This window comes from Gastrolobium bilobum, unplaced genomic scaffold (genome assembly GCF_033153095.1).
Source record: "Gastrolobium bilobum isolate Gb01-03AN ecotype WA unplaced genomic scaffold, APGP_CSIRO_Gbil_v1 utg15895, whole genome shotgun sequence".
Taxonomy (NCBI): domain Eukaryota; kingdom Viridiplantae; phylum Streptophyta; class Magnoliopsida; order Fabales; family Fabaceae; genus Gastrolobium; species Gastrolobium bilobum.
Window position 1 is genome coordinate 37890 of NW_026899635.1, and position 16950 is coordinate 54839.

At 35.0% G+C, this 16950-nt stretch overlaps 1 protein-coding gene across 2 annotated transcripts; it reads left to right on the forward strand.

Annotated features, from left to right (window-relative positions):
- The first annotated feature begins 3591 nt into the window (after positions 1-3591).
- Positions 3592-15655, forward strand: LOC133292128 (serrate RNA effector molecule-like). Of its 2 annotated transcripts, none has more exons than XM_061490503.1 (12): positions 3592-4155; positions 6329-6456; positions 10470-10521; positions 12172-12246; positions 12352-12426; positions 12571-12618; positions 12788-12856; positions 12956-13756; positions 13846-13891; positions 14265-14509; positions 14600-14782; positions 15292-15655. In XM_061490503.1, the coding sequence occupies exons 1-12, from the start codon at positions 3764-3766 to the stop codon at positions 15350-15352; spliced, it is 2175 nt and encodes a 724-aa protein (XP_061346487.1). In that variant the 5' UTR covers positions 3592-3763; the 3' UTR covers positions 15353-15655. The 2 variants fall into 2 exon arrangements, with proteins under 2 accessions (XP_061346487.1, XP_061346486.1); XM_061490502.1 differs by having other exon boundaries at positions 6332-6456; positions 14262-14509.
- The last annotated feature ends 1295 nt before the right edge of the window (positions 15656-16950 follow it).

Sequence of the window (16950 nt, forward strand, 5' to 3'; positions counted from 1 at the left end):
GCTATTGGAGACATCTTTCTGCAGTGCCTTCTATGATTTCATACATGGATTCAAGGGTTCTTGTAAAAAAAGTATCCTCCTACAACAAAGTCTAAATGTGATTGAGAAGTATGATCTATGCCTTTATAGAAAGACTGTAAAATTCCCCAACTCTCCACCCCATGGTTTGGACATTTTCTGATGATGTCTTTATATCTCTCACAAGCTTCATAAAGATTTTCTCCATAAAACATTATAAAGTTAGAGAGTTTTGCTCTAACATCAGCTTGACGAGACATAGGGAGAAACTTTTCTATGAACTTGTTAGAAAGTTCCTCCCAAGAGTGTATGGATCCAGGGGTGAGAGTTTTCATCCATGTTTTTGCTTTTGAGTCTAGGGAATGAGGGAACAGCCTCATTCTCATACTTTCCTCTGTCACACCCTCAGCTTTGAAATTTTCACAGATGTCTTGAAAGTTTGTGAGGTGTGTATAAGGATCTTCTGCAGGGAGTCCATGAAAGACTCCAGCTTCCCTTATCATGTGGAACATGATGGGTTTTAATTCAAAATTGGGAGCTACAGGAGGGAGGATTACTCCCCTTTCTGGTCTGTTCCTGAAGGGAGCAGCCAAAGCTCTAAAGTTCTGTTCAGGAGGGATTTCATCATTGTTATTGTTATGATCAGCCATGTTTTCAAAAAATATTTTCCCTGAGATTTCTTCTTCTTCTATGTAAAGTGCGTTCTGGCTCAGGGTCAAAGAAGAACTCAGGTATTTCAGTGGAGTGGTGAGAATCAGTTTCAGACTCTTCACTTATAAACCATAAAACAGATAATATGAATCAGCAGGTTATGTGAATAAAATAAAAAAGAAAATGAAATATACAGAGTATGTATGTACTTAAAACAGTAATAAGGACAAAATTTAGTGTATCTATCACCGACAACGGCGCCAAAAACTTGTTGGGTCAAAGCTTGTTGGGTGGAAAATATTTTATGTTGTAAAACGTTCCTCAGTTCATTAAGAGAAAACACATTTGCTCTCTTTATTTCAACCCAAGTGCGCAAGTGCACGCATTAAGTAATAAATGAGAGTATTAATGCCCAGATTATCGTTCCCACGAGGATGGAACTCTAATTAATGCCTTATACTATTTCACAAAGAATGAAAATGAAAAGAAAAGTTAGTAATTGACCTATTTGGTCAAACGTTCTCTACTGTCTTGACAACATTCCTCAAGGATAGTAAGTTCAATCTGACAGCAAACAGTTCATCGCTTCGTTATGTATGTTATCCTTCTTTTTGAGGGAAGGAACAACAATATGTTAGTATTGTTTAGAATTTAGAATTTAAATTTAGAATTTGAATTTAGAATTTGAATTTAGAATTTAAATGTTTGAACGTTTGAATTTAAATGTTTGAATTCGAATTTGAATTGGCTATGAAAAGTTGTTTCATAACAAAAGGATAAGATAAGATCTTGTTGGAACAAATCCCTAGTATCAAGAGGAGATATTTGAGCATCATCCAAGGTTGTTTGGGGCGCTAATTTGGGTTGTTATGAGTGTCATTTAGTCAACCAAATAAGCTCCAAATCAGATTTGGTTGGTTGAGAGAATAAGTGAGTAAGTTGGTTCAAATTTGAATGCAACTACTCAATGTATTTGGACTGCATTGTGGACCAAAGGGGTGCACCATATGACTGGCCATATGATTGTCATTAGGTCAGAATTTTGACAAGGTTTAGACCTAGTCTCATGAGGATTAAAAGATAGGTTGTTGGAAAAATTTGAATTGCAACAACTCCACCTTTTTCTCCCTTGGTGTGCGCCACTTTGATCAGATTTTTAAGTGAAATTTTTTGACTTGAATGCTTAGACTCTCTCATCTCCTTTGGTCATCCTTTTGTTAGGTTTTCTTAAGAGAGTTTTGAAGAATATCCTAGCCACTTCTCATCAATTCCATGCGCCACTTTTGTGAAGTTTTAAGCTGAAAATTTCACTCATCTAAACACATTAACCTTGCCTCATCCTTCATCTATTGAACACCTAGCCAGCCTTCTTTGTGGTGTTTAATTGGTGGCTTTTCAAGAAGGGTTATTGCATCTTGATGTAGGGTGGTGTGGATCAACATTAGAGGGTTTGAAGCCTTTCAAACCTTACATTGATCACCTTGGAGTTTTAATCACGAACAAGGTATATCATCACGTCCTAAAGTACATATCTTGATTGGCATGTGTGTTTTCGCTTTTGAAAAATTTTGTTTTCATCCTCACATGCCTATGGCCTTCAAGGCCATTCTTTCATGTTGTTGACCTATATATTTGAGAATTATTAGATAGTTAGGAAGTATACAATATCTTAATATTTATTTGATATTTGATTGAACAACTGTGGATAATTGTGTAATGTTTAATATGAGGTTAAACATTAAATATTTGATATTATGATATTTAATAATCTAAAATTTTTGTGTTTGTTTTTCTTCTTCGTCTTCTGAAGTTAATTTTATGCAATAATTTATATACAGTAATTTGCTTATTACTAAAAATTTAGAAATATTTTTTTTATTGCCAAAATTTAGAAATATTTATTCCTTTATTTGATTACGAATAGAAATTTAATAAAATATATTATGGGTAACCATCTTCAACTAAAAAAACAACGAGACACCTTCTGCATCGTAAAACTATGTTTGTCATTAATTTTTTTGTTATTCATATGTGTATACTTCAACCGATTTCTTTTAATTTATATGTATCAGGATTTTTTTTTGTTTTTTTATAAACTACACGTTGGTCTCTTAATCTTGATTTTTGTCTGAAACCTTATGATATTCTTTTTATTTTTTTTCCTAAACCTTTTTTTAATGACTGATTTTTCATCTTTTGTAAAGAGGGGAGCCATTGAGAAATAGAGACAGATGCCTTTGAAACCTCTTTCAAAAAATTTATTATTGCAAATTTTTGGAGATACTAATATAACTTTCATAGAATCTATTATAGACACCATTTAATATTAAGTTCCAAATCTCTTATTTATTTTATCTTTTAATAATTGTGTCCTAGAAAATTTTATTTATAAATTTTATTTAAAATTTACATTAATTTTTACGAGACAAACTTTCTTTTTTCTTCGTAAATTTTTTTTTTGGTAGGCTACATGAAATACTACTTAGTTATCATAATCAACATGCAAAAGTGGATAAATATGCACGTTAATATTAGCATTTTACGAGATCAGAAATTCAAGTAAAATATCAAAATTCAAGAATTAGAACAAAAAATCTATTCAAAATAATTAGCTTAGTAATTAGAGTTATAAATAATCTCTCTATATATATATATATATATATATATATATATATATATATATATATATATATATATAATATGCATAAATAAAATTTAAATAAGAGAACTGATTTTTACTTTTTGTTGTTGTTGTTGGTAGAATCTGATTTTTACTTCAATTCAATCAATTTTTGTTTCTTTTCTAATTCTTGCTATAGTGTCGAAATCATATACAGTCTTCAGGTCAAGTAAATGGGCATATTATGACAAGCTGGAAATATTATCTGATTATGATTTGGCAGTAATTCAGGGACCACACTCACAGCACAGGCCATCCCCAGAAATGAAAGCCACACTGATCTGAAACAAAACAAAGAATAAGAAAGCAATATCACTTCTTCATCCTTCTTGTTATTCTTCTCAATTTCTTCTCTTTAATTAGGGTTTTGCTCTCTATTATATTTTCACTTTCATTTTCCAATTCTACCCTTCCATGGCCGAGGTGATCAACATGCCGCCAGATTCTATCGACCAATCCCCCTCTGCTTCAGCTCCTCCGCCGCCTCCCGCCGCTCCTCCCGTCGCCGTCGACGATGATCTCCCGCCTCCGCCTCTTCCTCCGCCTTCGCGGCGGAGGGACCGCAGGGACGATAGGGATTTCGACCGCCACCCTAACCGCAGCCGCGGAAGCGATTACTCTGACCGGAACGTGTCGCCAAGGGACCGTGACAGGGACTTCAAGCGCCGACGCAGCCCTAGCCCTGGCTACCGTGACCGCCGTTATTCTCCTCCTCCTCCTCCGTCGAGACGTTCTCCTCCGCCGTATAAGCGACCGAGGAGGGGGAGCCCCCGCGGCGGCGGCGGAGGTTATGGACCTGATGAAAGGTGATGTAAGCTTTTGCCCATCGCTGGGGCTTTTGTTGCATGTGATTTAAATGGATGAAATTATGTTGATTGATGTAATTAATTATGTTTATAATCTACGTAACTGGGTAATTAGGTCTTGCATGCATCTAATTCATCGAGGGCTTAGATTGATGCAACTCGTTTTAATTTAGAGCTTTGGACCTGAAAGTTGTGTTTAGTTTGCCTGAAAGTTGTGTTTAGTTTTGTGGTGAAAATTGTAGATTGCATTGGTTGTTCACTTGTTGTTGAGACATTTAATTTAACCTTTTTCTCAACTTTGCCTGTTTGAGTAAGACACAGTTGATGGTGTAGTCTTTTTAATTTGTTTAATTTTTTTTTTTTTTGGGGGTGTCAGGTGTGTGTGCGCGCGCGGGGGTGCTTGCATATTTTTATTCTGATTTTGTTCTACAAAATTTAATTGCTGGATCGTATCTGTTTATTCAATTGCATTTGATTGCAGCGGCATTTTCTAACTTTTAAGGAGGTGTCTTTGGCACAACAACTTGATTTGGGTTAAAGATTAGGTGTTTGGGGTCTACTTGTCCTCAGGCACATGGCCATTTTAGACGGGGTTTCACTAACAGACATGTTGGGGGATTGAGCAACTTTGTTCCATTGAATTTTTATTTTTTCTTGTTTGTTTCTTTTGTTTAGGCTGGTTCCTTATCTCGACCCTTCTGCTTGTAATTTTTTTTCTCTTCATCTTATGAATCTTTTCTTTTATCGAAATATCTGTTTATTCAATGAAATAAAAATTGAGGATTTTAGAAGTCTTCATAGATTTTAAAGTGTTACATCGTCATGGATTTTGGTAATCTTTATGGAAATTTATTTTAAATGGGCATAATTCGTTTATATTGTGGATAACTAAGAAAAGAAGGGGAAAAAACATGAACACCTGTTGTCAAGGGTTTAGACATATGGCTATAAGCATAGTAGTTAATTGCGCCGCAATAGCTTCGCAAGCCGCGCCGTATGGGCGTTGCGGTGCCTCTCCGTAAGAAACCGCGTCGCGCTGCACCGGAATGCAATAGCGGCCATTGCGATTGCATTTGCGGTCATATTGCTGTCATAAGGCAAAATGTCAATTTTGTCCTAAATTTAAATGTGTAACAGAAAGAATTTAAGGGCTTTTTAGTCTATCCGCGTCTCTCTCTGTCACTTTTGCTATCTCTGCCTTTAAAAAATGTTTCTTTTTGTCATTATTTATGTCATATATCTATTCTGCTATTTCTGCAACTGCAACCCGCTATAACGCTATAGCGTTTTTCTGGGTTGGCCGTGACATGCCACAATCCGCATTTGATAACTATGGCTATAAGTTATTTTTTCCGTTTATTTATTAGGGTCCACGTGGAAGAACATTGCATAGTTTCTTGTGTTTTATGTATTTTTTCCCCCTTGACTTGATGTTAGGGGTTATCCAATTTTGTTCTACCTTTTGGATTTTCATTCTATTTCACTCTATTTTGTTTTTGAAGTGACGTCTCTATCCTAGGTTTCATTGAATTGTGACCTGTCTACCTGTGCAAGTTCAAATCCTTTAATGTTGGCAATCAGTTTCAACTTCCAAAAAATTGCAATGTTTATAGAACTATGTTGTTTTGAATTATAAATCTTATGTAGAAGAGGAAGAAATCATGCTAATCCAATCATGTTTCCTAAATAGCTAAAAAGAGTTGCAAGAATCCAATCATTTATTGATCTTTTTTTTTGGTGAATACTTCAAAACAAATCACAGAAGTTGCATAGATGAATATGTATATGTTCTACTGTTCTATTCATCTACGTTTATAAATGAAAATGTGTGCTTACAATCATGTAATTTCTGATATCTTACAAATCACGTCAATTGTAACATGACTACTTGTGGATGAATGGTTATTTGTTGATAGAGCGATGCAATACCATTTTCTTGCCATCGTATTATTATTTAAATTGTTTCTAGGAGATACATTGAAAGGAATTTTTTTTTAATATTTTTTTTTTAAGTTTTTGGTAATTGAAAAATCTTTTAGAGAGTATGTTTAACATGTTTGTGTTTCATCGTTTGCTTTTGAACTCTGTTTCTTTACATCCCTATTACCCTAGTCTATGCATCACACTTTTTACTAATATATATATTTTTATTTACTTCATTGTGTGAGTAAAGCAGATTTGGCTATGATTATTTTGGTGGTTATGAACGGGGAATGGGTGGAAGACCTGGTCACACAGATGAGAAGTCTTATGGCAGGTTCGCACATCGATCTGCTGGGGGATATCAAAATGGGATTTCCGGTATGTTAATAGTTGCTAATAACTAGGTTTTCCTTTCGTCATGTGAATGACATTTATCTATAGCTATAATACCAGTCTTACTCTTTTAATTGAACTAACTTAAACTCATCACATCCCACTTTTGAATGATAATCACTCTTTGATTTCATGGTTTCTGCATTTCATTTTGATGCTTATTATGAGTGTTAACTGGTACGTTACTGCTTAGTGCAGAGAATGTGACTGTTGTTTTGGAGATTATTCAATAGACATACTATTGAATCAACATGATTAATGCAGACGGCATGTTAAACATACTGTCTAAATTTTTTACCGTTACAACAAATATAAATATCAAAATCCTACATTTCAATAGTCAGTACATATCCTGTGCTGCTCTTTATTTTATTCAGTGTTCTTTGTATGACTGTCAAACATTACCTGATGCATGCTGCAGGAAATGTTTTATAAAAGTTCACTTTCATTTGCTTGGTCAGAAAAAAATTCTCAGATTCAATGATTTTTACATAAGATGTTGTAATTTACGGTTCTGTTCAGTCAGTGAAAAATGCTGAAATGGTTATAGGTCCTAAAAATCTGTAATCCTTTAAATACAAAAAATGGCAAGTGCAAGGAGAATTTGTATAATCTTATAAATATTAGAGTTCTAGTTATCCTTATAGTTGTTGCCATATATATATATATATATATTTTATGTTTAAATGTCAAATGTCTTGAAAATTGAATTATAGAAGGGAGAGTGTCATATACTCAGTGAGGTTCAGGCCTTGCTGTAACTGAAATCTGCAATTAAAATCGATTATGCCAGACCTTGCTTTTTCTGCTGTGATGATGCCCTTGGTCTCTTGGTTCTGTGCTGTGTGCTGCATGGGCATGTTGATCTTGACAAGGGGATGAGATGGGAGAGATGAGAGAAACCTCACTTAGTAAAATGCACATTTTAGATCTCTTGTTTCCTCCCCACAGATTAATGACAATGGGCCACAAACTGTAGCCCAAATTACTATGATTGAGATCTAACAAGTAAAATAAGAAATAAAAGTAAAAGACCGTTATTATGTAATGGTTTGTTTAACTGTTAGTTGTCATTTTAAAGGTATTTTGTCTATTTGTGTTACTTTTATGTGTGTGTGTAATTGTATATTTAATATAGCTTTTTATTAGAGGTAGGATCTTCTGTTGTGTTAAAATCTCAGTGCAAACTCTCCTTGTCCAGTCCACAAAGTTGACGGCCTTCTTGATTCTGATTGAATGGTCAGTCTGGTTCAGCTTGTAGAACATTGTACATGTAATGCTTAGGGTGTTTTTGGATAAGCTTTGAAAAAAATTGTAAAGAACCTTGAGGGCTCTCCCACATCTTCAGCTAAACTCCACTTTTGATGCTTGAAGAGTGGACAATGCAACAGGCCCAACCTACCTGTGCTAAGAAACGCCACAAGAGAAAGTGGGGGGCGGCGAGGCTCTGATACCATGTAAAGAACCTTTGGGATACACCACCCTAAAAGCTAGCTCAAAGGGTGGGAGTGCTCAAGGCCTTATAAAGGCCATATTAGTTGCCCACACAATCAATGTGGGACTATATATTTCAACACGCCCCCTCACGCAAGAGCCCTTTGGGCTAGAAGCGTGGAATTGCACAGGCCCAATCTTTGGTTTACCTTTTTGTGCTTTTTATTTTAATTCCACTTGAAAGTGGGAGGCGGTGAGGATCGAACTTGTGACCTTATAGTCACTCAAGCTCTGATACCAAGTAAAGAACCTTGAGATACACCACCCAAAAGCTAGCTCAAAGGTGGGAGTGCCCAAGGTCTTATAAACTCCACATTAGTTGCACATACAACCAATGTGGGACTATATATCTCAACAAAAATGCTTTTATGATATAGGTGTTTTTGAGAGTTGTTTTTTTTTTTTTTTTTGAAGCCACTCTTTCTAGCTTATAAGAAAAGTAACTAAACTTGCTGTTTTTTTGGGGCTTTTGGTTTTTTTTCCTCAAAAACTTATATTTTTTAAACTTTTTTTTAATTAAAAAAGCATTCTTTTCTTTTAAAAAGAACAAACTAACGGGCCCTTGATCCATGTCTGGATAAGATGCTGCAATTATGAACGAGTTATTATGTTGGGCTGGTTTACAGCAACCTTATTCATTAGTAAATTGTTTGATTCTCTACTAACCAATTTTTTCCATGCTGCTGTGTTGTAAAGTTGTAACCATTACAATCTTTTTTATGATTTATGTGTCATTCTATTGATAATATACTATAGATTTTTTCCTTTGAGCAATAAATTAATAATAACAATTTTTCTGATGCATTTCTAACTTCAATTTCTGCTTTATTCTCGGTGAAAAATCAAGACAAATGTCCTATTGAATTGAAAATTTAAAGAAATGTAAAATCACATATTTGAGTTTTATCCAGATTGAGGAATGGCATGGCAGGAGTCAATCAGAGAAACAAACTCTCTTTAACAACTAGAGTCTTTTGAAGTTTTGTTTTTTCATCATGTTTAAAAATTGTACTGCTATATTAAAAACTACTTTATCTTTATTCTTTTTTTCTCCTTTATCAATTCTTTTTGTTTACTTTTTTTCCTTAAGCCAGTCAGATTGTTTTCAAATTTTCCTTTTAAACTGAGCATTTAATCCGTAGTTTCTTGCACAGTGTAATTCTGTGTTATTCAATGACATGCATATAACTTTTCAGCAGTCATAAAAAGTAAAACGAAAATAAAATCTGGATTTAAGAAGTTTTTCTTGTATTCTTTTTGTTGGTTTAAGAGGGTACTCTTTCTCTCATGTGCCCTGCCTTCATTAATAAATATTGACCATAGTAATCAATCACGGGTAGCGGTCCACATAACTACACGTATATAAATGCTAAAAAATTAAAAAATTACCCAAATTTAAAGACATTTATTCATAATTAATGATACTCACTTTTATTCTAACCAAGGATCTCAAGGAACAAAAAAGAAGCAACAGAAATTCATTGAAAGGAACTAAACAAAATTGTGTGAGCTATGACTGATTAATTGAAACTGAACAGTGTTGAAATATTACAACTTATCTAAACTTTATTTATATAAATTGTGCAAAACTGTAAATTAAATTAATTACTAATGAACACATTATCACTTTAAATTAAAATAATTGTGTTATAGAAAATATACAATTATTCGAAATTAAATAATAATATATTAATTATTAGTTTAACTTATTCACAAAAATTAGCTAACTTTATCTCCTGGAGATCAAAACAGATTCAGAATGTAAGATGTTTTTTGGGCTTGTCCTGTTGCAAGATGAGTGAGAGATTTCTTAATATTTTTTCACTTCCTGCTGGAGATCGAAACAGATTTAGAGAGAGATTGTGATTACGCTGTATTCAGAGAGATTGCGCTGCATGCTTGCCGGAAAATGGGTGGTAGAGACAGATCAAAATATTTCTTGCCGGAAAATGAGTGAGAGCAATCGAAACAGTCAGCTGCTGGAGATTGTGATTTAGAAGGAAGATAGAAATAGAGATAGGGTTTCAGAACTAAAAAAGGGTTAAGTCTGTTATACCCTTAAAACTAAAAAATTAATTCATTATACCCTTACAACTAAAGAACTTCCCTTCCTTCTTTGTAGCGCTAAAATTGTGCTGAAATGGTCGTGGACCACTACTTGAGATTACGGCCGTTAACTGTAGCGATCTGCTATGGCGCACAGTAGCATTGCTATTTGCATCTATGACATTGACCCTTTCATTATATGAGGAATTTTGATTTTTGCTTTTCTCCTCTTCCCTCCTTTGGGGAGGTTCTTCCTAGGTGTTGTTTGGTGTTTATATTTGAAGTTTAGCTTTTGTCTTTCTAAATCTCAATTTTAAATCTAATATTATTGTGAATTTTAATTGGGAAATGTTTGTTGAAGACCAACTCCTATGAGCTATCAAGTGTGTGCACCTTTTTTTCCTGGTTGCAGTCAACTTACTGTTAAAGTGTTCCTATGTTATTGGTTCATTTTGCAGATGTGGATATGAATCGCGGTTATGCAAATTTGCCAAGTGGAGGTGCACAAAGGTTAGCTTTGCACTAATTCTTTAATTTAAACCATGAATTAATAAATGTTACCTGCCTCGTATCATCATGTTTTTCTTGTGCATCATAGACAAGAAATTTTATCAATGGGAAGGTAGTTGAGAAAGGAATTATGGCTAGCTTGCAAATATACTTGTAACATTGCAGGATCAGAAACATGAGATTTTGAGGTTTATGCTGTTGAGAAATTTTCAAATAATCTGAAATAGAAATAACTAGTTTACATCATGAGAGGGAAGCTTCAATTCAAGAGACACCGTACTGCAGTGATTGTACAAGGTCAACACAATATCTCTGCTATTATTTGGTGGGCCATTTGGGAGATGAGATTACGGGTTTTCTTATGAGGATTTCGATGTGTGTGTGCATAAAAAGGATTTGGGCTGTCAGAACCTCAGTTTTCCTCTAGCAATAAATGGGTATCTGAAATTTGGATCCAAAGGCACTCTATGAAGACCAAAGTACTGGATTAAAATCACCTGCAAGTACAAATGACATTCAAATTGATGTTACCTTTTGTCAAAGGAAATTTATGAAAGAAGCTATTCTGTCATGGCAATTAAATTTCAGGGAAGTAATAGAGGACACTTGTTGTCTAGGAACACTAAGGGTCTGTTTGGGAGAAGTGGTAAAGAGGGGAAAGCTTACAAAAAATAGTATGCTTTCCATCCCTTCTCTCCCTTTTCCACTTCTTTCAAACGGGCCCTTAGTCTTCTTTCATCGCTGGAGCTTTGTCACATTGGTTTTGGTTGTATACTTCGAGGAAGTTTGATTTTGCAGGACTGCTATTTCAATTTTCAGTATAAACTTATAAACAATACTATATTTGGAGGAGGGATCAGTTTGGACAAGATACTAGTGAAAAGAAAAGCATTGAGTGAAATTGTCAAAGAAAGTAGCCATGAGAGAACAAAATACATTCATGAATGAGTATTTTGTATATGATAAAGTTTGTAAAAATAGTAGACTGCCCTAATTGATTATATTTTGTTGAAACCTTCGTTTTCTTTATATATATATATATATATATATATATATATATATATATATATATATGAAGCTCAATTTATACAATCATGAAAGGTTGTTCTAGTGGGAAAACTCCATGTCAAATCAAAGGTATTTCTTGCATGCTGTCACTTAGCACACATTTTGGAACATGTGGAAGGTATATTTTGTTGCAATCAATAGAATAAATCTCCACATTCCATCTATGCATCGATTCTGTTCTGATTTCTTTTCCTAGATGAAATTTCAGCATTCTACTAGAAGAGCTTTTGGACCACCCAGTTCATTATTCTTTGTCTTGCCTACTAGTCTGCTTTTGATCCCTTTTGGACATTTGCGTTCTGTGCTTGTTGCTGCATGCTTCAACTTTAGTAAAATTTCAACACTAAGTGTGTATTCCACTTCTGAGTTTTATTAGTAAATAGCAAAAGTGACATATTTGATTTATTATTTAAAATACCTCTTTTTAATTCCCTTGAGCGTTAGTTATTGAGGTTTCACTTTAAAATGTTGATTATGCTATTGCTGATTCATGGGGTGTAGGTTGCCTTTATTTTACTCTATTTCACAGTATGATATTTTGGGAAAGTCTGTTAATATGAAGATGGTTGTGAATTATTCCAGAGAGGGGTTGATGTCCTATAAGCAATTCATTCAGGAGCTTGAGGATGATATACTGCCAGCTGAAGCTGAGCGGAGGTAAGTTTTGGAGAATAACATCCTTTGCATTGTGCATAAGCTCTATGGACTGAAGAATTTATGGAATATTCATTGATAAATGATATGTGTAATTTATTTTTCTAGGTATCAGGAGTACAAATCAGAGTATATTTCTACTCAAAAACGAGCTTATTTTAATGCTCATAAGGATGAGGAATGGTATGGGTTTCTCACCGCTGCTAAAATTTCATTTAACTATTTAACTGTTTACTTTGTAAAGTATAAAATTATAAATTACATCTTGTTCCAAGTACAAGCAATCTTGTGTTCATTCCTTAATTTGATGTATTTTTTTTTATGTAGGTTGAAAGATAAATATCATCCAACAAATCTACTTACAGTAATTGAAAGGTGAGTTTATACAGATCTTGCAGTTTAATGAAGAACTGGAGATTTTAACTCTAAATGTTGATCATATTCCAGTATTTTTACTTTGATGGTTCCTAGATAGGAAGGTTGATTAATATATTGATTAAGATATCTAATTGTAATCGATCCTATATGGCGCATCATCTTTTAGGAGGAATGAAAATGCTCGACAGCTAGCAAAGGATTTTTTGCTTGATTTGCAGAGTGGAACATTAAACCTGTATGTTCTTGTCCTCTCTCAGTATCTGTTTGCCTGATCTTCCTCATGCTTTCAATATTCTTGATATAATGAGAATACTTTGAATTACAATTAATGCAGAAATCCTGGTTTAAACTCCTCTTCATCCAGTAAATCAGGGCAAGCCAGCGAGCCAAATTCAGAGGAGGAAACTGATGCTGGTGGAAAACGAAGAAGACATGGTAGGGGATCTAATAAAGATAATGATTTCTCAGCTGCTCCAAAGGCTCACCATATCAGTTCTGAGCCTAGACGGATACAAGCAGATATCCAACAGGCTCAGGCTGTTGTTCGTAAGCTGGACATGGAAAAGGGGATTGAAGATAATATTTTATGCATCAGTGATCATAATAAAAATGATGATAAGGCTCACAGTGGATCTGTGGGCCCCATAATAATTATACGGGGCCTAACATCTGTTAAGGGCTTGGAGGGTGTTGAGCTACTGGACACACTTATTACATATCTTTGGCGGATTCATTGTATAGATTATTATGGCATGATTGAGACTAACGAGGCCAAGGGTTTTAGGCATGTGAGACCAGAAGGAGCAGGGCATGAAGAAACAAGTAAATCAGGGTCTGAATGGGAGAAGAAACTAGATTCATTTTGGCAGGGAAGGTTGAATGGTCAGGATCCCTTGGAATTAATGACTGCCAAGGAGAAGATAGATGCTGCAGCAGTGGATATGTTGGATCCATATGTTAGAAAAATAAGGGATGAAAAGTATGGATGGAAGTATGGTTGCGGAGCTAAGGGCTGCACAAAGCTTTTTCATGCGGCTGAATTTGTGCACAAACATCTGAAGCTAAAACACCCGGAGCTTTTGATGGAACTAACATCAAAATTGCGTGAGGATCTTTACTTTCAAAATTACATGAAGTAAGTTATTAATTGACGCTTCTATTATTTAGTGGCTAGTGTTGCAAGTTTTGGTGGAAATATCACTTATAGTGGCCTTACTATTTTAGTGATCCCGATGCTCCTGGTGGAACGCCTGTCATGCAGCAACCTCAGGTAGACTCGTGATTTTGTTTACCGTACAATTATATATGTTGAAAAAAATCATTACCTAATGATGATTCATGATTTGATAAAACAATCTTAATGGTTATATATTTTGGAAACATTTGGTGTCTAGGTTTTGGTAGTTGTGTATCCCTATTCCCTATGGCATTTATGCAACATTGCAAACGGGGTCTGCACAGCTTGTGAAATTAGCAAATTTTTTTAATTTCCATCTAAATATTTGCTGTTCTGTCTATGGGGCAAGTAGCCCTATATCAACCTTAGGAAGTTATTACTGAGGCATAACAATGTATTTCTACACAACGTCATTATGGTATGCTTTTCAAATGGTCATGATTCATTTTTGTTCTATTTGCAGAAGGACAAGCCTCTAAAGCGAAGATTAGGTCTGGAAGGCCGATTGAAAGATGATCGTGGTAATCGGCGGGACCAGGATAGGAGTGACAGAATAAATGGAGATAGGCTTGACAATTCCCCATCCCGTGAAAGGCACATGGGAAACCATGATGAAGCAATGTATGATGCATATGGAGGGCCTGCTGTTCCTCCATTCACCTCAGATATGCCCCCTCCTCCACCAGTTTTGATGCCTGTACCTGGTGCTGGGTTAGTTGCTCAAACTATTCTTCTGAATTTGATCCACTTTATTGCTTGATTGGGATTTTGTTGGTGCTTATATCATTTGCTACTCTATAGGCCTTTGGGACCCTTTGTTCCTGCTCCACCGGAAGTTGCAATGCAGATGTTAAGGGAGCAAGGAGGGCCATCTTCATACGATGCCTCGGGAAGGAAGATGCGATCTGGTCCTCACATGGGTGGACCAGCACCAATAATTGCTGTTCCTCCAGCTTTTAGACCTGATCCTCGACGGATGCGCAGGTAATTATTTTGCAGGACCCTTGTTCAGATGTTCACTTATGGTATCTCCAAATCATACTATCTCCTTTTTACAACTGATGAATGGCCTTGCAATTGACAACTTTTCTGCCTTGCAACTTTTATCTGATCTTGAGATTTTAATCTGCCTTGCAACTTTTATCTCCTTTTTACATGGCCTAAGAATGCTTAGGGTATCTTCTTCAGTACTAAAATTATTATTTATCCATTATCTTATGATATTTTTTTATTTTTTTATTTTTTACTTTTGAAAGGCAAGCTCATTTTGTAAAAAACTTCCTTTATCTTAGCATTATGACCTGAAGAATAGAAGTTCTTCGAGACTAGCAATAATGTTTTGAAGGATATCCATGTAAAAGATTGTGACTCCCAACTGATGAATGAAAATATTCAAATTTCTATTTGCAATTGACAGATATGGTCATCTACTTGTTTATTGTCTGTGATTGACTTGTATGAAATATTTACTCATTTCCCCAATGGAGGTGCAGTTATCAAGATCTGGATGCCCCGGAAGACGAAGTCACCGTGATAGACTATCGGAGCTTGTAGGTGTCACTGGCTTTCTCTAATTTAAATGAGATTGGCTGGGCAGCATGCCTGTTCTTGTCAAATGATATCTTGCTCTTTCAATGAGAGCAGCAGTATGCCAGTAATAATGGGGTCAGGCTTCATTTCTTTCTTAAATTTGCTTGAGAATCTTGTTAACTTGTGTGGTGAAATTTGAGCTGAGGGAAGTGACTTCGATATTGTACTAGAGTTGACATATGTAGATTTTTCAACAAACTGCCATCTGACTCTGCATAGAAGGATAATTTAACATAATGAGCTGATTTGTTATTTAGTGGATAATCTTCTGGGTTGATTTGACTTACTTTGATTTTGCATTAAACTAAGTATTTGTAGAGACAAAAACAGATGTAAGACCTGTTTGTTCTAGACCCTTGTCCGAGCATAGAGCCAAGAAGAAAAAAAGGAAACAAATTATGTGACTATTAGCGTGTTGAACGGAAAAAGTCCATTCGCCCTAGATTAACATTAAAAAAAATAAAATTCTATTACTGTATTACAGGACAACCACCTTCCTGAATATGCACCCACATGGCCTCCACAATATTTCCACTTGCTAATACTGATTTAAATGTGGGAGTCAGCGTAGGTGAACCACCGCCACCCTTTGTTTCACCACATTGGTTCCCTCATCTCGTAAAAGTCCATAATCTCCGGTTGAATAAGAAAAAAAAATAGTTTGTGGATAGTAAAACTTAGTGCAAGAAAATTATGTTTAGTTGCCTGTATTAGGACCGGTCCAATTGATTCTGGGGTGGCCCATAAAATTACCCAATTACCTTTATCCTAACAATATCAATAATTCTTAACACCCAATTTTGTTCTCAGTTAGGAATGGACTTGTTGATGCGCAGACGATTAACTTTTCACTTTAACAAAATTGCAGTAGAAATAATAACCAAATTCAGCTATTTTTATAGGGTTCATTTTTTCTACAGTCAATGTAGATAAGTTATTTATGTTGAGTCCAAAACGACGTCGTTTTGAAGCAGAAATCAAGGTATTTTTGTAATTATAATTTATTTCAGGGTTACAATAGTAATTTTTATTATAATTTTTTTAATTTTTTAATCTAAAATGACGTCGTTTTGGAAGCGAATGTAGATAATTTGTCTATATTAAACATTAAAGCCATTGTTATATATTTTCACTAGTAAATAATGTCTATTTGAGAACCTATCAAAATGAACAGGTAAATTACTTACTCACAAATATATATTATCCTGCGTAATTGATTGAAATCAAAGTAAACATGAACTTTCACCAGCTGTACTGAACCTCTATGCAGATGATTCAATTGCGAAGTAACGTTAGCTCGAAGAAATATGCATATCACTCGTCCGGTTTGGAAGATAAATTATAACTACATTTTAAAATTTTAATTTCAAAAGGGCCGGCTTGGCTCAGCGGTAAGCTTGCTTGCCGTGGTGTGTCAGGTCGCGGGTTCGAATCAGCCTCTCTGCAAAAGGCAGGGGAAAGACTGCCTAGAGTATTCCCTTCCCCAGACACTCACGAAGTGGGTATTTGAACTGGGTCGGCCCTTTTTTAAAAATTTTTATTTTAATTTCAATTTTGTCAAA

Excerpts from the sequence above, each read along its gene's own strand:
- LOC133292128 (XM_061490503.1), top strand. The coding sequence starts at position 3,764 with ATGGCCGAGGTGATCAACATGCCGCCAGATTCTATCGACCAATCCCCC. Across the intron at positions 12,427-12,570 it reads GCTCATAAGGATGAGGAATG|GTTGAAAGATAAATATCATC; the intron begins GTATGGGTTTCT and ends TTTTTTATGTAG. Across the intron at positions 13,757-13,845 it reads TACTTTCAAAATTACATGAA|TGATCCCGATGCTCCTGGTG; the intron begins GTAAGTTATTAA and ends TTACTATTTTAG.